The sequence below is a fragment of the Gopherus evgoodei genome, chromosome 8, assembly GCF_007399415.2.
Source record: "Gopherus evgoodei ecotype Sinaloan lineage chromosome 8, rGopEvg1_v1.p, whole genome shotgun sequence".
Lineage (NCBI taxonomy): Eukaryota > Metazoa > Chordata > Testudines > Testudinidae > Gopherus > Gopherus evgoodei.
Window position 1 is genome coordinate 47,547,649 of NC_044329.1, and position 26,011 is coordinate 47,573,659.

Sequence of the window (26,011 nt, forward strand, 5' to 3'; positions counted from 1 at the left end):
AACTACCATTCCCATCAACCCCCTGCCTACCGTGCATCCTCTTTCCCACCAGGTAGGGGGAGAGGGCTATGTGAACTTTTTCAATAACATCAAAGAAGCCGTGGTCATAGTAGCAGAGATCTGGATCTTCTCACTGTCTAGTCAGCCAACAGATCACAAAGACCACACAGCCCTGACAGAAAATCAAGTCCCTTGATAACTATTCTGAAGAGCATGAGAGCTTCACTGAGCAAGAAGCCGGTGATTATGCTATCCCAGAACAGGATTTGGATGCTGATGAATATGAGCTGGGGAAACCAAAGAAGCAGTGAAGATCAATAGTAATAACAGCATCCATAACCAGGCAACAAAACTTCATGCAAAAAGGTATGTCCTCACACTACAGGGCCAGAAGATCTATGGAAAGACCTGTCCCAGGAAGTGACTGGGTACTTTTGGGACGTACCAGTGTCATGGCAAGAGAGGAGTAGCCAGGAAGCTGGGGTCCAGGAGAACCCCTCAAGGAACTGCATTCAGAGCAGGCTGCAGCAGAAGCCAAAGGATTGCATGTGGATCAGAGTGCGACTGCCGGATCTTGCAACTGAGAGCAGATCTGTGCAGGACTTGTGGTGAAGCAGCAGTGACTGGGCAGAGAGCCAGTGCAGAGGGGCCCATATGGGCGACATCACTAACTTATCCTGGAAACCTACATGTTTCTGTTTGCTTTGAATAGAGACTGGACTGGAGAGCGCACGAGGCCTGATGAGCCCCAACTCTGGTTTGGACTGCCCCCCACCCCCACCCAATGAGCCCAAATAAGAATGGGTATTGTTTTACTTTGAGCTGTACCTGTTAAGCCTCTGCACCTAAGGTATTTGTAACATATCCCTTTCCTGCCAGCTGCAGTAAAATCCCCTTTCACTTTAGCCAAGCATCTGAGTGGTTATTCAGACCCACCAGGTCCTGGCAGCTGAACTGCCTGGAGTGCTGGGCTCTAAATCACAGCACATCTGGCATGCTGACTAGTACCTCAGAGGTTTGGTGTAACCCAGCATTAAGCAGCGATAACAATTACATTATAAAGCATTGAGTACATTTACAGCACAATCTATTTTGAATTTGTGTTCCTGTGCAGCTGCCCATTTAGCCTGTATGTATAGTCACATCTGAACATGAAACAAACCAATCATTTAGTGTAAGCTGGTTGGAGTAGGTGTTAGAAAGCTGGTCAAAACAAAATTCAAACAACTTTCTCATTATTTTCTTTATGGATTTATAAAGGAACAAAACAGAGGCCCGATTATATGTGGAAAACAAGGCAACACATTCATAGCAAAAGCTAGTAATCCAGAGTAGAACCTCAGAAGAGGGAAATCAGTGCTTTTGGTTTAGTGAGTAATCACGTTTTCCTCATATGCTGATCTTGTGAAATTGGAAGAAAAAGATTAATTTATCTAACATCCAGGTGGAGTCTCCTGCTTTGAATGATATTAAACAGGCTGCAGCTTCCTTAATTTTCTTTAATATAATTATTGTGAGACAGTTTAAGTCAAAGAGATGTGTTCTGCATCTTCTGCTCCAAGTGGTAAAGTCAGCAGTAGTTCAATGTCATTCCTATGACACTGTAACCCTCCCCCAATATTTTGAGACTTGTTATTGTCAGCATGTAGGTCTGATCCAATTCCCACCAAAGTTACAAGGAATATTTCTTTGACTTCAGCAGGCATTGGATCAGGTCCATTTCTACTTCATAAGCAGCAAATTCAGGCCAAAAGCTGGTCCCCAAGATTCCCATCATGGGCCTGATTTTCAGAGGTACGGAATACGCAGAATCTGTTCAGCACCACAAATCACACCTCATGTTCTTTAGCTATACCCTGCACTACTGCATCCAATTCTTCCTTCAATGAAGCCCTTGGAAAAACTCTCATTGACTTCAATGGTCCAGGGACGGGCCCATTCTGTCCTATTCTCTGTTTCCTGAGGCAAATTTATTTTCTCCAGGTATAGACAGCAGTCAGCAGGTACAAAAGCTTTGTCTAATGTGGAACCTTGGCTGTGGAATTTACTCCCAAGAGAGACTGGCACAATAAAGTCGTTTGTTTAAAAGTAAATTGAAAACATTCCTGTCCTCCTAGACTTATGACTATTAGTTTTCATTTCTGCACAGTGCTATAGAATGTCTGGCATTAAAGGCATTTTGTCCATTGGATTGAACTTTTACTGGACACAGTTAGTGGACTATAAATCATGGGGAACAAAGGGATTTTATGCAAACAATGCAAGAGTTATGGATTTTTCACATTTAAAATGGGCAAGGAAAGGTTTAATGGACCCCTTTCTCGGTACTACTAGCATTCTGATGAGGGAGGGGCTGGCAAGGGATAAAATGGGAAGTAGGTTTTCCAATCAGTAATTTCATATTTCATATCACATGAAAGCCATTGGTATTTCTACCCAATACACTCTAGACTCAGACACATAACTTCACCTCACATTGTGGACTTGTACAGTCTCTGTCAAAGCTGGACTTCAGCTTGCAGATACATGGGCTAAATAGCTGTCACAGCCAGGTCCTGGGCAGCCAGACTTAGTAGTAAGAGCCAGAGTCTGCAGTCACAAGACAGCAGTCAGGCATCAGTTGGGTCATGATACTGGGAGATCAGAAGCAGGAGACAAATTGGAGATCAGAATCACAAGTCAGGAACCAGAATCAGGCCAGGTCAGGATACTAAGAGGTCAAGGCAGGAAACAAACAGAACCACAAGTTAGATGCCAGGAGTCAAACTGGGTCAGGATATGGGTGCACAGGGCATATAGCCCAAAGAAGAATAGAGCTCAGTTGTTCAGACAGCTTCCTGTTCCTGCTGCTGACTTAAGCAGGGCCAGTAGGCTAATCCGCTGCTCCAGGGCTTCACTAGGGCTGGGCTTCATGGGTTCCAGGTAAGCCATTGTCAGCAGGCTGCCAGGTAGAGGCCTGGAGCATGGGTGCTCTCATGAACCCTGCAGACCTGGGTATGAAACCCAGGGGTCATGACAATATCCTCTAAAGGTGGCAAGGAGCATTTCATAGCTGAAGTGACTATTGGTATGGATCACTAGGTCTCAAAGCCCACTTAGGGCAGGCTATACATTCGATGCCCTGGAAATGGCATGTTGTGCATTCAGCTTGTCCCAAGGCTCCTGCAGAATTCCTAGCACCCAGATGGATCAGAAAAACAGCTGCCCAGTTTCTGGACAGGCTTACGAAGTCTTATTGTTATAAGGGCTTGACATTTTGGCCAGCCTCCATGAGAGGCAGCACTGTAGACAGTGAGTCCACTACAAGGAGTACACACTTACAACATTAAGTAGATGGCTCTTTCTCCTCCTCCTCCAAAGGGTCCTTGTCTGCATCCCAACACACACTTCCTTGCCTCAGAGCCTGCTGCCCTCTTAGGACGGAAATCATATTTGTGGGAGGAGCGGCAAAGCTGTTTAGTGGGTATGCACTGAGAGCTCCTGCCCTCATCTCTATTAACTCCCATACAGCTGGCGCATGCTTGGCCTAGGGGTAGGGGAAGGGAGAAGGCAAATGTAGCCTTCTGAATGAAACTCGGTTTGTCAGGAATGGGCCCGTTGGCACTGAGACTCCTGCCCGCCCAGCTTCTTCAGGGTGAGATGGAGAAACTTCTGTATGGTTCCATATGTCAGCAAAGGATGAATTGAGGAGCCAGATGAAATCAGAGTAGAGCTGTGGCCTGGAAGGGGACTCCTAGCCCACTTACTGTGCTTCCCCAGCTGCAGTGCCTCTACTTCTGGACTGCACTATCGATCTTACAGAGGCTGGGTGTTACCCCTGTGACCCCTGCAAAGGTAGAGCAGGCTGACAAAAGAGGGTAAATGGTTGACTGAAGAGCTGGATACCAACATTCTCTTGCAGCCTATTGACTAAGGCTCCTTGGTAAAGCAGTAGAGGAGGTAGAATCCCATTTTCAGATTGCTGGAGCCCCAAAAGGTAACACTGAAGTCAATGAGTTTTGGATACAGAAGGAAATACAAAAGATTACAGCTGAGAAAATCTCTATTCGAGCAACCAATATATTTTAACAGAAGGCAAAATTCGAGTTCCATCTGCTTGATCCCCTTCTACCAGACGACAACAGTCAGCATCTCTGGTTAAATCGCCACATTTGTCCAGTATGGGGTTTTGGGTTCCCTCTTTGAAACATTCATTTTTTTTCCTGGTTACCTGGTCTTCTGTTGGTTTTTTTCTGGTTCCAGACATGCAGACAAGCTCTTTCAGGCTCTGTAAGTTACCTACATGCTTTTGATTAATAGTACAATTATTTTAACATGAAAAATGGGAAAGGATTCAATTTATGCTTGCCTGTTGCTAATGATGCAGCAAAATGAACATTTTCATTCCAACTAAACCTTTCCTGTTCCTGTAAAAATAAAGCAATCCCGTCTATGATTATGAAAAAGATCCAATGAACTGTGCACGGTTATTGGTTTAAACAATGCTATGGATTTTAGGAAATATGTACATACAGCACACTTTACCTATGCAGATGTGCATACATAGATATGCATACATGTAATTATGTACATGCGCACCCAGAGTGGAGAGAGCCAAAGTGAAGTCTGGCAATGGAAAAGAAGTTTGGTGGCCATAACTTGGCAATTCAAACCCACAGGCACACACAGTCACCTAGATTTTAACTTAGCTCCTGTCTTGAGCTAAAATGCATTGTTAAATATAATCAGAAAAACATTGTGTGGAAGTGAAACAAACTATATAGATTCCACCTGGCAAAGTGGCTTGATGTATGAGGGGCTAGCCTGCAGATCTTATTGTGGTTTCAACCCCTGGCGCCATCAGTTGGGCTTGAAATCAAAAGCAGTGGAAGAAGATAATTAAATGCGACTCCACACCACTCAGCTGGCAACATGAGGACTCTGCTGTAGCCACTTAAAGTGGGTGGGAAAAGATTCAGGGATATTTAAGAGAATGCATTTGTCTCTCCAGCATTTGTGATTTCCATTACGGAAACACTGTACTTTATCATTATTAACCTTTATGCCATGAGAAGATCTTACATTAATGCAGCAACATTTTTTAATTTCAAGATGTTAAAGTACTGGATGGGGTGATCCTACTGCCTTACTAACTAGACGCAGGTAAAGCATGTTCTGCTTAACCAACAGGGAAGGTGCAGTACTGAAAGAGTAATGTAAGCCACTAGCTTTGAGCATGGCACTATGCACAAATGCTGTATAAAGCTATAGATGTCTGCTGGCTACACTGTTAATTTTTTAAACTTTATAGCCAGAAGGGGGGGAAAAAAGGCCACCTGGTTCAACCCAGCCTGCTTGGCAGCAGGAACAATCATTTAAAGAAATAAAGGAAACACTCAGCCCCCAAAGGAGCAGAAGATGAGAAGACTGTGTTCCAGTTCTAACCAGCTGAAGGAAAGTTTATATAAAAACAAATCACTTGGTTACTGACTCATGGGGAAAGAATTCTTAAGCTTTCTTCAGGGAAACCCCAGTAAATGTGTATCAAAAACATGGAGATGGTGTTGTCTGTTCTGTTGTGATACTTGGTCCACATAATAAACCTTTGGCAACAGAGTGACATGCTGAATACGGCTCTCTTTGGGACATCCAAGGACAACAAAACCAGCTGTGGCTTCCTGACAACACTGCCTAGTGTTTCGTACTGCCGGTGTGCCTGGGAAACGCAAAGCAGGAAGAAATGTCGGGAAAGGACTACGTTTCGTTACAACATTTGAGAATATTTTTCTGTCTACTGCATCCATGATTCACACCAAACCTTCTGCCTTGCTTTTTAAAAACAACCTTGGAGAATGAAATATAGCTGCTTGGACTCCACTGCATTCTTCAACATCTGTGGTCTTTAAAGGGCTGACTAATTCAAATAGCCCACAATACTACATGCAAGAAGAGTGAATGAACTTCTCTTTGCATGCACAGCTTCTCTGGAATATGTTGTGAAACACATAGTAGACTATGCAAGAAATATTAGTCTCCACTCCTAAAAAAGTATGGATTTGACTGACATCTTACTGTTTTGGCTCTGATTCTTTTAGTTAGCACAAAATTTTGGAAGTGTGTTGTGCTTATCCTTCAAGCACATCTTTGCAGTGAAGAAGGTTTAAGCTCAGTAAAATATGTTCACAAAAATCAGAGATCACACTGCCTCCAAAACAAACCACCAGATCTGCAAGCCCTGGAGTTTGAAACTGCACTGGATCTGAACTTTACAGCTACAGACTTTAGAGAGGAATATAAGTAAGACTATGTATTCTGTGTCAAGTTGGACTTTAATTCTGTAGCAAACCCCACAACCTCCACCCTGAATTTTTGTACAAATCCCAGGGGGCAGATTGAAAATTCTGTAGCAGCTTCAGGTAAATTTAAACAACAAAAATTTCTAATGAACACAATATGAAAATGAACACCACAATGAGGACAAGGTGCCCTTGCATTATTTATTTTGATGTTGATTTCAATTTAGTTCACGCTGTCCCCAGATTATCAGTTGTGGATAAACCAAAGGTTTTTTTATTGACTGCACCATGGAAGATTTCAGAAGTGCAGCTAGGTGTTTTGGCATTTGTACAGAAGGCAGCAGAGGCGTTTGGCACGTGGAAAGGTGTGGGAGCTGGTTTGGGATTGTGGAATGAGTACATTAATATTTTTACTAAAATGATCTGTAGTGAGAGAGTTAACAGTGTTGACATTTTGACTGTAATTGTTTAGGTTTCAGAGTCAATATCCCATTCAGATGAAAAAGGAAGTTGACACCTATGATGTCAAGCAGCCTGCAGATTCAGGAAGACAGCTCAGTTAACATCTGAAAAAGTTTCTTCACAATGCTAAAGGTTAGAAATATAATGTAACACAACATGAAAGCTTAGCTTCTGGAACATGATTCTATGACAGAGGACGGGTCTGTGTTGTCATAGCTTAACATGTATATTTGAACAAGGCTTCAATGTGTCTACGTATGCCTTAGGTGCCTTATTGTCTGAGCAAGTGAACTGGTGATGAAGCTGGCCACTGTTGACCAAAGTTGACTGCTATCAGTTAATTAATTTGATCTGTTTAGGGTGATGAACAACCATGTGTAGCCTAGATCAAACAGGTGGAGGAGTGTCCATACTAGACTGCACATGTATGGTATGTTCTCTGAGCTAATTGTCAATCTATTAATTCAAGGTAAAAACATCTAGTGAAGTCAACCCCTGAGTTCTGCCACTGACTGCATTTGTGTTAGACATAAAACTGCACATCTGAACAGCTTAAAGGAGCAAATCTTTCCAGAAGAGAGAGAGCATGTGTACAAGAACGAGGAAAAGAGGGTACTGTGGGTAGGAAATCAAGAGCAGAACAGATAGAAAAGTATCAAACCATGACTATCAAAATAGCAAATCACTTCAGAAGAAATCTATTATGCTGAACAAATTGAAGGGGCCCAATTAGGAGAGGCTGGGGTTAAATCCCAAGGAGGCTAAAAACAGAACTCCAAACAAATGCATAATAGACTGGATTTCAGACACCACACATCCAGGCATTACAATGCTCTTTTCACCTCATCTCTGAAGTCAATGATCCTCATGTGAGAGACTAGGGGATTGGTCTGTGTCAACGTTCCATTGTGCTTTGTGTATTTTGGCTTCCTTTTTGATACAACCTGCATGTGGCTTTGAGCATTCATTTTGAAGCAGATACTTGACCCCTAGCAGACAGAGTATGTCTAGGAAGTTGTGACAGTGCAACTGAAGGCCAGCAATGTTGCCTGGGATTATTCTAGTGGAACAATGGGTTTGGTACAAGCAGGGCCGTTGGCTTTGAATCTCTCTCTACACGGAAGCCTACAGAGGGTTGGGGGCATGGAGAGTGTACAGCAGCAGTTCAGGGGGAGGAAAGGCATCAGAGTTAAGGACATCACAGCTAAATACACACACACACACACACACAAATATCAGACATGACAACTCTGTCCTGGCTAATATACTTTGCATCACTGATTGCTCAATGTTTCCTTCTCCTCTCCCATGAAATCACAAAAAGATGAGAGCAGCGTGGTCAGACCCACCTAGGCCAGCTCTTCCAGATTACTGACTTGAAATTATTTGAACAACTGACCCCAAACCACATACTAGTAAGGTCAGATTTCCATAAAGGTATTCCACTGAGACAGTCCCTATGCACCCGTGGACTTGGAAAACATCTGCCAACCTGTGCCAAAAATTTAAAAATGAATTGAAGACTCAAGACAAATAGACAGAAGAAAAGGACATCGCACCATGCAGCCCTAAATGATGCACAAGAAGATAACTCACTAAATACATAAGGGAAGTGGGAATCTGATTCTTCAAACGACCACAGATGAAGACAACTGGCCAGACCTCCTCCAGACAGCTCACACCAACCACTCCTCATCCATGTGGACAGTGGAAAGCAATCATGTTTCATCTGCACAAGGCTATGTCTACACTAAAAGCTAACGGCATGATTCCCCAGCTCACAAACACATACCCATGCTATCTCTCATCAAGCTAACATGGAGTATAAATAGCAGCAAAGGCATGGCTTAGTCATGCTGAGAACAAACCCCCTTGAAACCGACAAGTATGTAACTTGGCATCGCTAAGACATGCTCTGCTGCTGCTGCCCGTGCTAACCTGGCTACACTGCTATTTATACTCACACTAGCTCAGAAGATTTTAGTTCTGTGGTAATTAACTCATTTTTTGAAGCATGGGGGGAGGGTAATTCCATGCTGTGCCGGGAGGTGGTTTAATTCACATTTGTACCCTCCAAATCCTAGATCTCACCGAGGGCTGGACATGTGGGGCCTAAGTTATGGCAGCTCCCTGGGTCACAGCACTGCCCAGAATCTCCTCAGCACCATGTGCTGCAACTAGCCCCTGACACACCCCTTCTGCCCACATGCCAGGGCTTGTGAAGAGGTCCCTCGAGCAGTGTTTCTTAACCCATGGGTAGGGACCCAAACTGGATCACCAGAATGTTTCAAAGGGTCGCGTGGCAACTCCTGTGACTCTTTGTCCCACGGGGCTGGCTGGGCTTGCTGCCTGCTCCAGGCACTGCAACTTCTGGGGTCCCAACGCCACTCAGGTTTGGTGCAGCCATCATAACAATGAGAGTGCAGGTAGGCTGGATTTGAGTGAGCGGCCCTGCAACCCCACAAGCCAGGTCACAATTCCACTCACAGAAATTTGGTCCAGTCAGGAGAGGCGGGCCCAAACCTGAGCAGTGCTGCAACCTCAAAGTTTGCAATGCCTGGAGTGGAGAGCCAAACCCAGCCACCCCACAGCGCAGGAGCTGCCACTGTGGGGTGAGTGCTAGGTATGACCCGACTCCGCCAGGTGACAAGATACGACCGAAACCACCCCAGGGCCTCCACCCCCAGACTATTTACTGGGTTGTGACAGGCCATAAACATTTACAAATGGGTCCTGAGCCCCAAAAGGTTGATAACCACTGCCCTAGAATATGGCTTTACAGTCATCTTCCACAGTGTCTGCTGCACCACGAATCCTCATCCGGCCTCAATGGGGCTTTTGGGGCTCATTTATGCGACGCTAGCCCTTTTACTCAGAATACAGGGTACGAAGCTGAGGTGAAGATCACACCCAAGGATCCAAAACTTTGAGGCCAGATAGTTTTCACCTTTCCATCCACTTCAATAGAGTTATTAACAATGGGGAACTGGCGCACAATCAAGCTGCACCATTAAAACTGAAGAATTCCTAAGTATTCGCAGTATACAGAAACCTTGCCAAAAATGCAGCCAAGACCATACAATTACTATGCTGGGAAATAAGGAATGGCGACTTATTTCTAAATTGTCTGGAGCCTAACATCAGCAGGTCCACCGTAAAGCAGAAATGTGAAGTGCTGTTAACAGATATCTGACCCCTGGCTCCCTGACATACAGTTACCAGCTTCCCTAGAGCTGGTTTTGAAATCATTCCGTTTGATGGCCTGTGTCTTGTTACAGTCAGTGCAACTGATGCAATCCTATGAGTCTTTTTTTCCCCTGTCCATTTTAACTGTCTCACGCCAGTTCGTTTCTGCTCTAAGGAAGCATATAACAAGCCTGAACCAATTAGAGTCACTTGCTCCTCTAAGCAAAGTTACTCCAAAATGTTTAGGGAAAGGAGATGATGATTTTGTTTTGAAAAATTTGTTTTCAGGTCCTTGGAATGGAGAGCAAGCAAACAAGGGCCTGAAAACCAGCTTGCCACGTCCTTCCCTCCCTGGGTTTTGGACTACTTTTGACCTAGGTCTCACTTCCCCCACCCACTGAGACTTCACTGTAAAAGTCAATTCATCAGTCTCAAAAGACGACTGAAACACAGCATATATTATGGCACATTTCCAATTTTAAAGCGATTTCAACACTTCATTTAAAAACTATTTTTAAACTTCATCGGCATGAAGCTATTTTTTTATTTGAAGTGGGTTCTTTTCCACCTAGAATTCAGTACCTTCTATTTCTAAAAAATTATACATTTGGAATTAAAAAACCTCTAAAAATATGAAACTCATTCAAACATCTTATATTTCATCTGAACTATTTTACTACCTAACAAATCAGTTTAGATTAGTTTAGTTTTTCCACTTCTCTACAAAGAAAAATGATTCTTTACTTTTCACAATTTATTGATCTAACCAATATATTGATCTAAGAACACAGAGGGAAGGACAGACTAATTTATTTTTCCGTTTGCATCTATCCACCATGATTTTTAAAACATATCTGTAAGTGGCTAAGCTGGATTTTAGTTCTAACTGGTGAATAAAAATCCCTCTTCAGAAATCTAGTTGAGTTTAGGAAAGCTCTTTTGTCACCCAAAGATATATATGATTTCTGGAATGACTTTTCCATTTACATGCCAGTCACAAGGCAAGCACAAGTGATAGTCTTAAAAATATTTTCTTATCTCGGACAAACCAGGACACCTGGTCCTTTTAATAAAGTAGCTGAACTGGACTCTGAGTTTGGCAAAACAGTTTCAGGGATTTTTAAATATTTTTTTAATCTAAGCAATTAAGAGAAATGTTCTAAGGAATACAAGCTACAGACCAGGCAGGGAAAGCATTTTCCTGCAAAATTTCTAATCAGCTCCTAAAGAAAACTTTGCTTGTCTTTGCAAAGAACAATCCCCAAAGGAGATTAAAGTGGACTGTAAACCTTCTGTTGTGAGCTATGGTGTCATATGGCTACATCCAATATGAATACAATTTAGAAAGCTCTACAAATGACCTAAAGGTCTATTTGCAGTTGTAGCCATGTCGGTCCCAGGATATTAGAGACACAACGTGGGTGAGGCAATATATTATATTGGACCAACTTCTGAAGAAGAGCTCTGTGTAGCTCCAAAGCTTCTCTCTTTCATCCACAGAAGTCAGCCCAATAAAAGATATTCCCTCCCCCAGTGTGTCTCTCTAAAAGATCTGGACAGCTGCACACGGGAGAAGGTGCTGTACCTTTCTAAGGGTGGATTAGGTGTGCACCCATCTTGTCAGGGAACTTCATGTGGCATAAAGTCTCCCAAAGCTCCACCAGAGAGGGTGCAGCTCAGCAATGCCTCTGAAATAGACCTGATCTAACGGTACAATCTGGCCCTGTACACAGACACACACACACCACAAAGGTTAAGACTGCCTATATGTTTCCAGTTCTAAAGGACCTTATCTTGGTTACAGTTTACAATAAGGGTACAATAAGCATAGTTCCATTGCTATTATAGTGTTGGATTTGCTTTCCAGTATTAATTACCAATAATTCAATAACTGGAAGATTGTCAATGGGATTTACTACTTAATATTACTGCTTTTGTGTGCTTCTTATATATATGCTATTAGAACCCAGGTATGCTAACTACACAGAGATTATTCTCATTAGTGAGTTTTCAAATTATATGAATTAATGGTAATTGCAGATGTCATGGTTACAAGGCTGACTGCACCGCTAACCCCTCTCAAATCTCTCCTAGTTAGGGTTGCCAACTCTGGCTGGGTGAATTCCTGGAGATTTCATCACTTGGCATAATCTTTAAAGATGAATCTTTAATTCCTGGAGAATCCAGGACAATCCTGGAGGGTTGGGAGCACTATTCCTAAGTGCACTCCCCTCCAGTGTTAGGCCTCATGTCTTCATCTTTCTCAGGGTGGTGACCCCACAATTCTTCCCCTCTGAGACCAGGTCTCAAGCTACAGCACCTTGTGTAGCAACTGTGATTTCTCAGCAGGTCAGACTGGATTTGGCACCTGAAAGTCTTCCCTCTGGGAGCTGTGACCAGCGATTAACATATGGACAGACAGCTCTCACAAAAGTACAGTACTGTTTAACAGTGTAGGAACACTGCACAATATAAGAGAAAAGGATGATTAACATAATAAAAGAGGTCTATACATGTCTATTTCACCTAAGGCTTACCATCCTTGTAGAAGCTTATGAGAGGTTAACTGCTTCAGACCCTCCCACAGGATCTATGTCAGTCTGCCCCTCAGCTACAACACTCTGATGACTGCCCCCTCACCTCTGGGTTGAGAGAGATTTACTGTCCTTTGATCTGTTCATTCCTAGGCCTGCCTAACACAAGTGAGTAACTGGCCTAGGGTCAGTCTCATAAGCCAATTAGAGAAATGTGGTCTAGATTAAATTACTATAAGATGGGTTCATCAGTGCCATGGTTCAAAGACCGAACTCAAAGAGCAGTTGTCAAGGGGTCGCTGTAAAACTGGGATGGTGCATCTAGTGGGGTCTGGCAGTGGTCAGTCCTGAAACCAGTATTATTCATTATTTTCATTAATAAATTGGATAATGGTGTGAAGAGTATGTTTATAAATTTTGCAGATGACACCAAGCTGGGAGGGGTTGCAAGCACTTTGGAGGACAGGATTAAAATTCAAAACAACCTTAACAAATTGGAGAATTGGTCTCAATTCAACAAGGTGAAATTCAATAATGACAAGTACAAAGCATTTTACTTACAAAGAAAAACTCAAATGCACAACTACGCAATGGGGAACAACTGGCTAGGAGACAGTACTGCTGAAAAAATCTGGGGGTTACAGTGGATCACAAACCGAATGAAAGTCAACAGTGTGATGCAGTTGCAAGAAAGGCTAATATCACTCTGGGATGTAGTAATTGGAGTGCTGTATGTCAGACAAGGGAGGTAATTGTTCCACTCTACTTGGCACTGGTGAGGTCTCATCTGAAGTACTGTGTCCAGTTCTGGGTGCCACACTTCAGGAAAGGTGGGGATAAACTGGAGAGAGTCCAGAGAAGAGCAACAAAAGTGACAAAGGGTTTAGAAAACTGGACGTATGAAGAAAGGTTAGAATAACTGGGTACATTTAGTCTTGAAAAAAGACTGAGTGGGAAGCTGATAGTCTTCAAATATGTTAAGGGCCTTTATAAAGAGGACAGTGATCAGCTGTTCTCCATGTCCACTGAAGGTGGGACAAGAAGTAATGAGCTTAATCTGCAGCACGGGAGATTTAGGTGAGATAACAGGAAAAATTTTCTAACTATAAGGGTAATTAGCACTGGAATAGGCTTCCAAGGTTGTTGAATTCCCCATCATTGGAGGTTTTTAAGAACATGTTGGGCAAACCCCTGTAAGTGCAGAGAGCTGAACTTGATGACTTCTCATGCTCCCTTCCAGCCCTACATTTCTATGATTCTCAGTAGTCTCTTCATAGTTCATAGCTTAGGTAGTGTGTCTCCTAGCCTCCTGTCCTGTTTACAAGCAGGGTTTTTATTTGGAGCCATTGTCTGGCCTTCATAGCTGTTTTTCAGCCGCTCGGATATTAAACTAAACCAACATATGCATACAATAAAGAATTCCAATAACCCAATGTAGCCAAACAGTAACCATATCATTAACCAAGTCAGCGATTTTATTACTAAATTATTACAGATCAGTCCCCCCATGTCTTTCACAACAGGTACCCAGAAGCAGAGCTGTAGTGTAACTGCAGTGTAGCTACACGGCAGTCACAACACCCTCAATATGTACTACCCTTATCAGTAGGTCCAACTTGTATTGCTCTGACTGAAATTTCTCATCTATGGTTTCAGAGTTACAGTTCCTTTTGAAAGTTTAAAATAGCTGAACTGCTTTTGCTTAGAGTATAAAGAGAAGAGGAGAAATGCACTACTAACATTTTGTGAACTTTTATGAAAAATAGTTTTAGTGCTTGGAAATTTGTGGTAAAAATTTGGTGAGAACACAGGGTCAGATTTTTAAAGGTATTTAAAAGTAAATGCCTTTAAAAATCTGCAGTATAGTGCCTAGGATACATTTTAATTTAACAACGTAATAAATGTGATAAAATGGACTTTGTGAAGGTGTCCTGGTTTTTCTTATCCATTAACTGGATTTTTCTGGGGGTGGGAGGAAGGGGCGGTGCTGAAGATAGAATGAGGACATCACTAACTATCTCTCAACGTTCTACTTATGCACGCATGTGCAGAGTAAGGAAGTTGAGAAGAGATTAGTTTTAACGTAAAGATGCATGCGGAATTTTGTCTCTGTGTTGCATGAGATCCAGTTCATCTGCCTCATCCTATGTGATCTGTTCCTGGCTTTGGTCCAGCAAAACACTTCAGCACATAAAACTTTAAACATGAGTAATCCCACAGACATTAAGGATTACACAAAAATAATAAATAAAAACAAATTCCTAGAAGACTGTTGCTAATCCACCCCTGGAATAAGAAATAGGCTTCTATTATCTCCTAGAAACTTTTTGTTCTGCTCTTTGTTTCCAGTTCTGCAAGTCTTATGCAGCAATATTAAGGGCAGGCGGGATGACACTAAGCAATGAAGGATTATGAGCTGCTGGCAAATTTGCTGCATCCCTTAACTGCACTTCTGTCCCCTCAATGCTACCCTATCCCTTCTCCCCCCTCTCATCTGCCACCATTCTCTGTCCCCCATAACAGAATGGCAGAAGCCTACTGCTGCCATAGGTGCTGGGAGCTGCAGGTTAATGCATCCTGCCTCATTGGAGCTGGTGTAATGCATTAGATTGCACCCTGAATGGCTTGTGGCAGAGAGAGGAAGGGTCTGGTGGAACACAGATCCTGAGGCAGGAGAACTAGCTCTCAAACCTGGGGGTGGCCTTCATGCACTGTGCTTTTGAAATTAACCTTTTCGTTAAGCGACCAGACCTCATGCTTCTGAGTCTACAATGAGCATGTAGCTCCTTCTTGCAGCTTGAGGGGGGGCGGCACCAGCTAATAACCATCTCTAAGCTCCTAGGATCCCCTGCACCTGCCTTCACGCGCCCTGCCATATAGTATCAGCATACTGTTCCCACCCAAGATGCAACCTCCTGCTACCTCCCAGAGTGCCCCCTCATTACAAGATGAGGGGTTGCCATTCTCCCATGTGTCCCCTAATAGTCACCCCCAGATCATGTCCCTCTCAGTCCCATCCCCCTTCATGGCACCCTATTCTGCCACATTTCCCCTGGTCTATTAGCCCCAATCTAAACTCTTCTCCCTCTGCATCAGCTCAGCAGTTGACGTGGCAGCACAGCCTACAGTCAGCACAAGGTAAATTCAGATTATAAATGTTGTAACATAATATTGATAATTTAAGTGTTATCCATATAGACAAACACAGTTCTTCATCTCAACCTCTTCCCATGCAACATATCACTCTTCACCATTTCACTGAAAATACTGGGAGACAAATCTCCCCAGCAAAGCCAACAAATTGGACCAAGCATGGAGTTTCTAAGCCTAGCCACTTTGGAGATATGAGGAATCAAACACTGGTAAGAAAAATTATGAAAGTGAAATTCACCAATCATAACATTAAAAATTCCTTTTCTGATCTTTCCCAAACTTCCCAGAAAAACTCTACCCGAGGATGAAATGCAGCAGGCAACGTTGCAGGGGAACTCCTTGGTTTTTACTGGAAGCTAGTTTCAGCCTTTAGTACAGGGAGGCTACTGCTGCTCCATAAAGTTCCTTCCAAAGGGTTAACATGCTGCCCCCTTCCCCACAAAGAAGCAATCGTAATATGCTAACTTCTTTCTACTGCATGACAGTCTTCACTGCACTATATTTCAGTGTGTGAGAGATGCTATATTCACTTATAGGATCAGTCAAAATGGTATTAAAAGTATTTAGAATTGTATTAAGTCTGGGAACTGCTAGATTATTAGTTTATCAGCTAGACATTAGCAAAACTTTCTTTTTATGTGCTGCTTAGTTTCACAAAACCTACCAGGCATATTTCAATTCTCCCTCTCCCACACCCTTCTGCTGCAGTCCAGCTGGAATACATCAAGGGTCTAGAAGCCAAGTCAAATGTTGACCCCACCCTCCTCCATCCATTTTAAGGCACCTTCAAAGCCAGTACACTGATCTAGTTCAGCTTAGCCAACAACACCAGCAAATCTGTTATTTAAGACTTCAGTGCTGGATTTTTATAACTGCCCATTAATACAAGCTTTGATGTATGGTCAAAAAAATCCAGCTGTAATGATTTTCATCAGACTGTAGTAACCTTTCCTCAAAAGGGCCTTTATTTCTATACCTTCATAATCTTCATTCCCAACACCATTTTATTTCTATATATTATCACTCTGAATTGCCTTATAACCCGGCCCTGAACAACATGAAACACTTCTCTTTCCCAAAAGCTGAAACAGAAGGGCCATTATAGTTCTAGCAAATATAACTTTTTGCATCAGAGTTTGCAACACTATTTTGTTCAAAACAACTTACATTTTAGGCTATAGTTGTGTGAACCAGAACAGAAACATTTGTTTTTCTGACAAAATACTTTGGGAAGGGTAGAAAGGGAGTTTGTAACAGGACAAAGAACTTACTCTGTTGTTCCCCTTTGCAGGAAGCAGCATGGAAAAAAAGGAACACGATCCATTAGATACATGTATTTCAAATGCATGCAGTGTGCTGTGTGTAATCTGGGTGTCACACAAATCAAAAGAGGAACTGAATCAAAGTGTATTCCCTAATTCCCGCTGGTGGGAAAGCTGAAAGGAAGGTATAAGAAATCCACAAAAGATTTGAAATGGTGATTCAAGTTGTAAACTCACAGCAACAGACGGTAACTGCAAGTTTTCAAAATTTCCTTTGCTTCTTTTAAGCATAAATCAGGAGCAATGCCACTGAAGTTAATGGTGTAAGTGACAGTGAAGAGAGACGCGAAATGATTTGGGGATGGGCCTGCAGCCAGCTGGACTTTCTTGCACTGGTAAAACTGAACTTCTAGCATGCAAGACAACCCACTAAACATGTCTGCTTGCCATTTCATGACAGCCACTCCCCACAACATGCCAGGGAATGGAAAGTTTCACGATCCTATTTTAAAAAGAAAAAGAAAAGAAAGAAAAAGAAAGAAAGAAATATGGTATATGTAGGCTGGTAATATGAAAGGGGAGCAGGGGAGGGAGTAGGTGGTGCAGGCGAGGTATAGTAAGCAGAACAACTTATGATGAACATCTGCGCTATTTTTTTTAATTATGAGTTTTGCCATGGGCTGGCACAAACAGTATATATTATATAGTGGGAAATTGGCCAAAATAAATCCTAGGCTACAGTTGAGAAATGCAGTCTGGAAAGGTTAGTCACAAAGTTGTAGACATTTTTTAAAAAGGGTGTTTGGATACGCCAATACAGAAAGTAGCAGTAAAGTCAGCTGGTAAACGGATCTCTCCTTTCAAAGTGAAACAGCAAGGCTGTGATTTATAGCCAACGAGCTGACTCACATGGGACAGGTTGAAAAAAATAAAAATACTGATTCATTGCTTTCAGGGTGGCACTCAGAACCCCTGTTCTGATTAAAGCAAATCCTGGGGCAAGAGGGGACTTGGCAAGCTGAAAAAGAATCCAGGGTCCCACAAAGCAATGTCTGGTAATTATGTTGTGGTAAAAGATAGTGACCAAGTGTGCATGCACAGGGCACACAGCAAAAAGGAGAGAGAGAGAGAATCAGAAGAAAGAAGGCCAGGTTGATAATATTTGGACTAATTTTTAATGTATTAAGGACATTTGTTCAGACAAAAAAAAATCAGTGCATCTCGAACTTAGTTTACTGTACAGTACATAGTACAGACCAATAGGCAAGTTTTTTTCTTGGTATTTTTGACGGACAAGAACTGCTTGACCCAGCAGTCATCATGACCATTATCAACAGTGCAATTTTCAAGTGATTCGGCAAATAGACAGCTCTTAAAACTCAACAGGCTTCCTCTAAGTGTGTGTTTACAGCACGGCTGCTGAATTTAGTGACAAAAAGACTTTGCTCCTTTTTACTCTTCTCAGCACTGCAGACACACCACAAGAAAGAGCGAGTGAGCTGGATTCCACATGCACTGGCTTGTAGAGCAGGAGCAGAACTGTTGAGGAGAGAGCACAGCTTGACTTTCAGATTCCAGGCTGACCATGCACCACTGGCAGTTTGGGAAGCAGGCCTGATTTACCACTGTGGTACTCCAACTGTGTGTCGCTATTATTCAACTTTTAATTTCTATGGGCTGATTTTTACCATAGGTGCCAAAGGCTTGGCGATTCGGCAACAACAGCTGTCACTTGCACATACAGAGGACTGAGAAGTCAGGCTGTAAAGGAACTGGGGCTGCTTGTTTGCATTTCTTGACCTTGGAACTGCCAAAGAGAAAGTGTTGAAATGAGTGCAAATTGCTGCCAGTTACTAACAGTCACATGCACAAACAGAGGGCTCCTAAACCTTGAAAGGAGAATGAGTACAGGTTGGTGTGAGCCTCCAAAGGCATTTCATGTTTTCAGAGGAAGGTCTGAAAATGCTGAGAAAATTGTGCTGCTGAGTTCTAGCACAACTGAAAACTTAGTTTCTATGTGGTAGCTGTGTTAGTCTGTATCAGCAAAAAGAACGAGGAGTACTTGTGGCACCATAGAGACTAACAAATGTATTTGAGCATAAGCTTTTGTGGGCTAAAACCCACTTCATCGGATGCATGTAGAGGAAAATACAGTAGGAAGATGTATATACACAGAGAGCATGAAAACATGGGTGTTGTCGTACCAACTCTAATGAGACTAATCAATCAAAGTAGGCTATTATCAGCAGGAGAAAAAAAACTTTTGTAGTGATAATCAGGATGGCCCATTTCAAATAGCTGACAAGAAGGCGTGAGTAAAAAGTAGGGGAAAAATTAGCACGGGGAAATAGTTTTTACCTTGTGTAATGACCCATTCACTCCCAGTCTTTATTCAAGCCTAATTTAATGGTGTCCAGTTTGCTAATTAATTCCAGCTCTGCCATTTCTCATCGGAGTCTGTTTTTGAAGTTTTTTTGGTGGAGAATTGCGACTTTTAGATCTGTAATTGAGTGTCTAGGGAGGTTGAAGTGTTCTCGACTGGTTTTTGAATGTCACAATTCTTGACATCTGATTTGTGTCCATTTATTCTTTTGCATAGAGACTATCCAGTTTGGCCAATGTACATGGCAGGGGGGCATTGCTGGCAATTGATGGAATATATCACATTGGTAGATGTGCAGGTGAACGAGCCTCTGATGGTGTGGCTGATGTGATTAGGTCCTCTGATGGTGTCCCTCGAATAGATATGTGGACAGAGTTGGCAACAGGCTTTGTTGCAAGAATAGGTTCCTGGGTTAGTGTTTTTGTTCTGTGGTGTGTGGTTTCTGGTGAGTATTTGCTTCAGGTTGGGGTGCTGTCTGTAAGAGAGAACTGGCCTGCCTACCAAGATCTGTGAGAGTGAGGGATCGTTCTTCAGGATAGGTTGTAGATCCTTGATGATGCACTGGAGAGGTTTTAATTGCTGGCTGAAGGTGACGGCTAGTGGCGTTCTGTTACTTTCTTTGTTGGGCCTGTCCTCGAGTAGGTGACTTCTGGGTATTCTTCTGGCTCTGACAATCTGTTTCTTCACTTCAGCAGGTGGGTACTGTAGTTTTAAGAACACTTGATAGAGATCTTGTAGGTGTTTGTCTGAGGGGCTGGAGCAACTGCAGTTGTATCTTAGAGCTTGGCTGTAGACAATGGATCACGTGGTATGGTCAGGATGAAACCTGGAGGCATGTAGGTAAGTATAGCGGTCAGTAGGTTTCCGGTATAGGGTGGTGTTTATGTGACCATCACTTATTAGCACTGTAGTGTCCAGGAAGTGGATCTCTTGTGTGGACTGGTCCAGGCTGAGGTTGATGGTGGAATGGAAATTGTTGAAATCATGGTGGAATTCCTCAAGGGCTTCTTTTCCAAGAATCCAGATGATGACGATGTCATCAATGTAGCTTAAGTAGAGTAGAGGTGTTAGGGGACGAGAGCTGAGGAAAGGACAGTTACCTGTTCCGTAACTGGCATTCTTTGAGATGTGTTGCTCCTGTTTATTCCACAGTAGGTGTGCGTGCTCGCCATGTGCACTGGTGCCGGAAGTTTTTCCCTTAGCAGTATCCATACTGGGCGAGCACCGCGGTGACCCCTGGAGTGGCGGCTGCATATCGTGCTATAAGGGGAGCCACGGGCTCTCCCCACTCTCGGTTCCTTCTTGCTGGACAACTCTGACAGAGGGGAAGGCGGCCGGGGTGTGGAATAGGCAGGAGCAACACATCTCGAAGAATGCCAGTTATGGAACAGGTAACTGTCCTTTCTTCTTCGAGTGATTGCTCCTGTGTATTCCACAGTAGGTGTTTCCAGGCAGTATCTGTTGGAGGTGGGTAGGAGTTCACAATGGTTTGGGACAAAGTACCACCCTGTAAAACCCAACGTCATCCCTAGGCTAGGAGATGATCGCGTAATGTGAAGTAAATGTGTGAACTGAGGCCCACGTGGCCACCCTACAAATGTCCTGGATGGGGACATGGGCGACATAGGCAGCTAATGAGGCCTGAGCCCTTGTAGAGTATGCCCTAACGATAGGTGGCGGGGGAATCCCTGCCAAATCACAACACGTGCGTATGCATGAGGTGATCCAGCGGGAAAGCCACTACATGGAAATGGGTTGCCCCTTAGCCCGCTTGGCTGAGGCAATAAAGAGTTGAGAGGATTTCCAGAATGGCTTAGTCTGATGCAGGTAAAAAGCCAACGCTCTATGCACATCAAGCGTGTGGAGGCGGCATTCTTCGTTGGAGGAATGGGGCTTGGGACAGAGCATGGGGAGGAAGATGCTCTGCTCCACATGGAAGACGGAAACCACCTTCAGGAAGAAAGTTGGGTATGGGCGGAGCTGGACTTTATCCTTATGGAAAACCGTATAGGGGGGTTCTGAGGTTAAGGCCCTGAGCTCTGAGACACGTCTGGCTGACGTGATCACCACCAGGAAGGCCACCTTCCAGGAGAGGTGTGACCAGGGATTCGAAGGGAGGTCCCATGAGATGGGACAAGACCAGGTTGAGGTCCCATTGCGGCATGGGGGGCCTAGCATACGGGAACGAGCGGTCAAGGCCCTTCAGGAACCGGGAGGTCATCGAATGGGAGAAGACCGAGTGGCCTTGCACTGGCGGGTGAAAGGCCAATATGGCCACCAGGTGCACCCTGACTGAGGCAGGTGCCAGCCCCTGGGCCCTAAGGGATAGGAGGTAGTCCAGGATAAACTGTAGAGGTGCGGCGGAAGGGGACATTCCCCACTCACTCACCCATCTGGCAAACCTGGAGCACTTCGCCATGCACGTCCGATGCGTGGACAGCTTCCTGCTTTCCAGGAGGACTCGCCTTACCTGCTCCGAACACCTATTCTCCTCCTCATTCAGCCACAGAGCAGCCACGCTGTCAGGTGGAGTGCAACCAGATTAGGATGGAGGCGGCGCCCCCAATCCTGGGATAGAAGGTCCGGGTGGAGGGGCAGCTTCCTCGGGGGGGGGACCGCCAAGAAGCATAGGAGGGGCCTGTACCTGTGCTGGCGGGCCCATGCCGGGGCTGTGAGAATGACCCTCGCATTGTCCATTTTCACCTTCTGAAGGACCTTGGCGATGAGGGGGAATGGGGGAAAGGCATAGAGGATCTAGCTCGACCAGCTCAGGAAGAACGTGTCGGAGATCGTGCCTTCCCCTATCCCTCCCCTGGAGCAGAACTGGGGGCAACGCCGGTTCTGACAGGTTGCAAACAGGTCGATCTGAGGAACTCCACACTCTTGGAAGAGCCGGTGAGCTACCTCCGAGTGGAGTGCCCCCTCGTACTAGGGGGAGAAGACTCTGCTGAAGTGGTCCACTTGCATATTGCAGACGCCCAAGATGTGAACCACCCTCAGGGAGATATCGTGGACTATACAAAACTCCCACAGGTTCAGGGCTTCCTGGCAGACGGCAAGGAAGCGAGTCTTGCCTTGTCTGTTGATATAGTACACAGCGGCAGTATTGTCCATGAGGACTCTGACCACCTTGCCGCAGAGGTGCGTGAGGAACACCACACACGCCAACTGAACCGCCCTGAGCTTCTTGACATTTATGTGAAGGGGCAAGTCCGGGGCTGACCACGTTCCCTGGGTTTGCACCTTCCCCGTGTGGGCTCACCAGATCAGGTCTGAAGCATCGGACATCAGGTCTATGGACGGGCTGGCCTCCTTGAAGGGAACCTCTTGCAACATATTGCTCGGGCAGGACCACTACAGGAGGGAGGCAAGAATCAGGGGCGGAACCATGAGAACCTTGTCCAGACTGTCCCGAGCTTGGGAGAACTGGAAGGCCAGCCATAATTGGCGGGGCCTCATACAGAGCCTGGCATGGCGGACCATGCAAGTGCACACCGCCATGTGCCCCAGAATCCAAAGACACGCCCTTGCTGTGGTCATTGGGAAGGCTGTGACTGAGGCAATGAGATCCCTTAGGGTCTCGAACCTGTCCATGGGGAGAGAGGCAGTGGCCTTGGAGGGGTCCAGTAGGGCCCCAATGAATTCTATGCACTGAACTGGCACTAATGTTGATTTGGTCTCGTTCACGACCAGGCCTAGATTGGTGCATGTCGAGAGGAGCAGCTCTATGTGGGACTCTATCTCGTGACGGGACTCCCCCTTGAGAAGCCAGTTGTCTAGGTAGGGGAAGATTTTTACGCCCTCCCGCCTCAGGTAGGCTGCCAACACAGACATACACTTCTTGAAAACCCTGGGAGCCGTAGATAGGCCAAAGGGGAGGATCGTGAATTGGTAGTGGTCCATCCCCACCATGAATCGGAGGAAGCGTCTGTACCCCTCAAAAATATGGACATGAAAATACGCATCCCGGAGATCCAGGGCCGTGTACCAGTTCCCTGGGTCCAGGGAGGGGATAATAGAGGCCAGGGACACCATGCAGAACTTGGAACGGGTTAGAAACCTGTTCAGGACTATTCTGGACCTGCGCAGCCTGAGACCTTCTTGCGCCTTCAGGATAAGGAAGTACCAGGAGTAGAACCCTTTGCCCTGAAATGGAACTGGTACCCTTTCCACCACTCCTAGGTGGAGCAACCAGTCCACCTCCTGATGCAGAAGACAGATGTGTTCTGGGTCTCCTGGGGCCATCGTGGATGGCTGGTGATTTGGTGTGGGTGAGGTGAACTGCAACACATAGCCCTTGGAGATGGTACTTAGGACCCATTGGTCTGAAGTTATGTGGGACCACGCCCTGAGGAAGGCAGACAATCGGTTGTAAAACACAAACTTTATTAACCAGGGTGGTCCCCTTGGCAACAGGCCCGGTGCCCTCCCGCCGATAGTCAAAACCGCCTCTTCCCCTGCCTCTTGCCCTTAGAGGGCCCAGGCTGCGGGGCAGAGAGGGACTGCCGTTGAGACCAACGCTTCTGGTCTCTGGGCCTTTTGTATGAGGGCTTATATCTGCTCCTTGCAGGCTGAACCAACGGAAGCGATTTGGCCTTGTCCTTAGCCGAAGGGACGTAGAGGCCCAAGGTCTGCAGGGTGGTCCGGGAATCCTTCATCCCATATAGCCTGACATCCAACTGGTCCGCAAAGAGCGCCTTGCCATCGAACGGGAGGTCCTGCATCGGTGATTGTGTCTCCATGGACAGTCCATATAGCAAGAGCCACAATGCCCTACGCATGGAGATCGTCGAAGCCATCGAGCGGGCCGCCATGTCCGCCGCATCAGATGTGTTTGCAGGGCCACTTTTGCCGCTGCTGATCCCTCTTCCACCAGGGCCTTGAAGTCCTTCCTGTCCTGGTCCGGGAGGAGGGGATCAAATTTAGGCAGGGACTCCCACAGGTTGAAGTCATACCTGCTGAGTAGGGCCTAGTGGTTGGCTACACGAAGTTGGAAGCTAGCCAATGAATAAACTTTTCTGCCAAAGGAGTCCAGTCTCCTGGCGTCTTTATTTTTTGGGGTGGGCGAGTTGGGAGCCAAGTGCGAGTACAGGTATTCATGGTCCTTCGCCGCCATAAATTATTTCCTCTTGGCCTTTTTTGAGATTGGGGCCAGGGAGATAGGAGTTTGCCACAAGGAGTTTGAAATGTTGGCAATACCCTGGTGCAGAGGTAGGGCCACGCGGCCCGGTGCCGAGGGAGGCAGGACATTAAAGAGGGAATCGGACGTGCCCTCCATCTCCTCAGCCTGCAGCTGGAGATTAGAAGCCACCCACTTTAGCAGGTCCCAGGGTGTCCTGAAGTCCTCCTGCGGGACCAATGGGGGAGGCGCCACTATGGTGTCGTCCGGTGACAGGAAGAGTGCCCGCACAGAGCCGGGTGCCTCAGTCGGTGCCGGTGCGTCGATCTCGAGGTCAGAGTTCTGGTGTGGATCCGCCGACCCGTGAGCCGCCGACTTGTCTTGCGGGTGGCCAGAGGAGACCGATGGAGCCTGGGACACTCTGGCGACCGAACGGGCCTCCACTTGGGCCGGCACCAATGGGTACGGTGCCCACTGGCAGCACTGTCCTTGCCAAGGAGCCCCTTGCCATTGGTTCGGCTGAGCATGGGATGGTAATATGTGCCCCGGCGGAACGGCGCCTGCCGAGGGCGGGTGGACATGCCCCGAGGCCAAGGTCGCCGAAGAACGCTCAGTGTCTTGTCAGCGGTAGGAGCGGCGTCTGTGTCATCGTCTCCCTCGGGAGCAGGATCTCGACGACGACGAACGGTATCCATGCGATGGCGACACCCTGCTCGGTGCCGTGACTCTGAGGTACCCCAAGAGGAGCCTCTGGTGTGACGCCTAGACGAGTGGGAGTGGTGACGTCTGTCCCATCGAGAGTGACTCGGGTACCCACGTCTAGTAGGTGAGCATTCCCAGTGCCTCTCTCAGTGCCTCCACTTGCTGGCAGGCAGCATGGAGGGTCCCCGCGACTCCCGTCCTGGCAGCGGCCCAGACGGTCTGGCCGGCGTTGATGGTGGCCAGGAGCTGTCAAAAGAGCAGCCGCTGTGCGCCGAGTGGTGCGGGGAGGGGTCTTCGGAGCAGGAACTGTGGCTGCTCGGAGATGTCTTGTGGGCAACCAGAGGGGGCTTGCCTCTTGACCTAGGGCCCGTGCCCGATTGTGCACTCAGGACAGCCAGGGACTTAATGTCCGTCGCATCCTGCACCGCGTCCGGCGTCGACGGCATCCATACCGGTGGGGATGCCTGGGTCGACGGCACAAGGCTGCTCTGCTCCACACGAGTCGGAGCCTTAGAGCCCGGGGGGGGATCGAGGGCTGCCCAGCGTGGGACCAGCCTCCCCCTTGTCCTTATCGTGGTGTCATTGCGAGGTTGAGCTCTTCCCTTGCTTTTTGGCGGGAGAGTGGCGCCGGCTGGTCAAAGGAGCCTCGCTACTTACCGACGATGCGGCAGCCGGTGCTGAAGTCCGATCTGCGCACCGGTATCGGGGTCAGCACTGACTCCATCAGGAGAGCTCGAAGTCTGAAGTCTCTCTCCTTCTTGGTTCTTGGCTTGAACGACCTGCAGATCTTGCAACGGTCGCTGATGTGAGTCTCACCCAGGCAGCGAAGATGCTTAGCCTGAGGGTCGCTCTTGGGCATAGAACGGAGACAGGAATTGCATGACTTGAAGCCTGGGGCACGGGGCATGCCCCGAGCCTGCTCTGTTCACTGAAGA

General features: G+C 46.0%; 1 protein-coding gene across 7 annotated transcripts in view; it reads right to left on the minus strand.

The window, feature by feature from the left end:
- The window catches only part of DNM3 (dynamin 3), a 369,829-nt gene that overhangs the window by 66,446 nt on the left and 277,372 nt on the right, over nt 1–26,011 (minus strand). For 4 of the 7 annotated variants that reach the window (XM_030572453.1, XM_030572452.1, XM_030572451.1 and 1 more), the window contains one exon: nt 16,882–16,893. The exons of the other annotated variants lie outside the window; for them this stretch is intronic. In XM_030572453.1, coding sequence (XP_030428313.1) covers nt 16,882–16,893 — 12 coding nt within the window. The remainder of the gene's footprint in view (nt 1–16,881; nt 16,894–26,011) is intronic. 7 annotated transcript variants of the gene reach the window in all.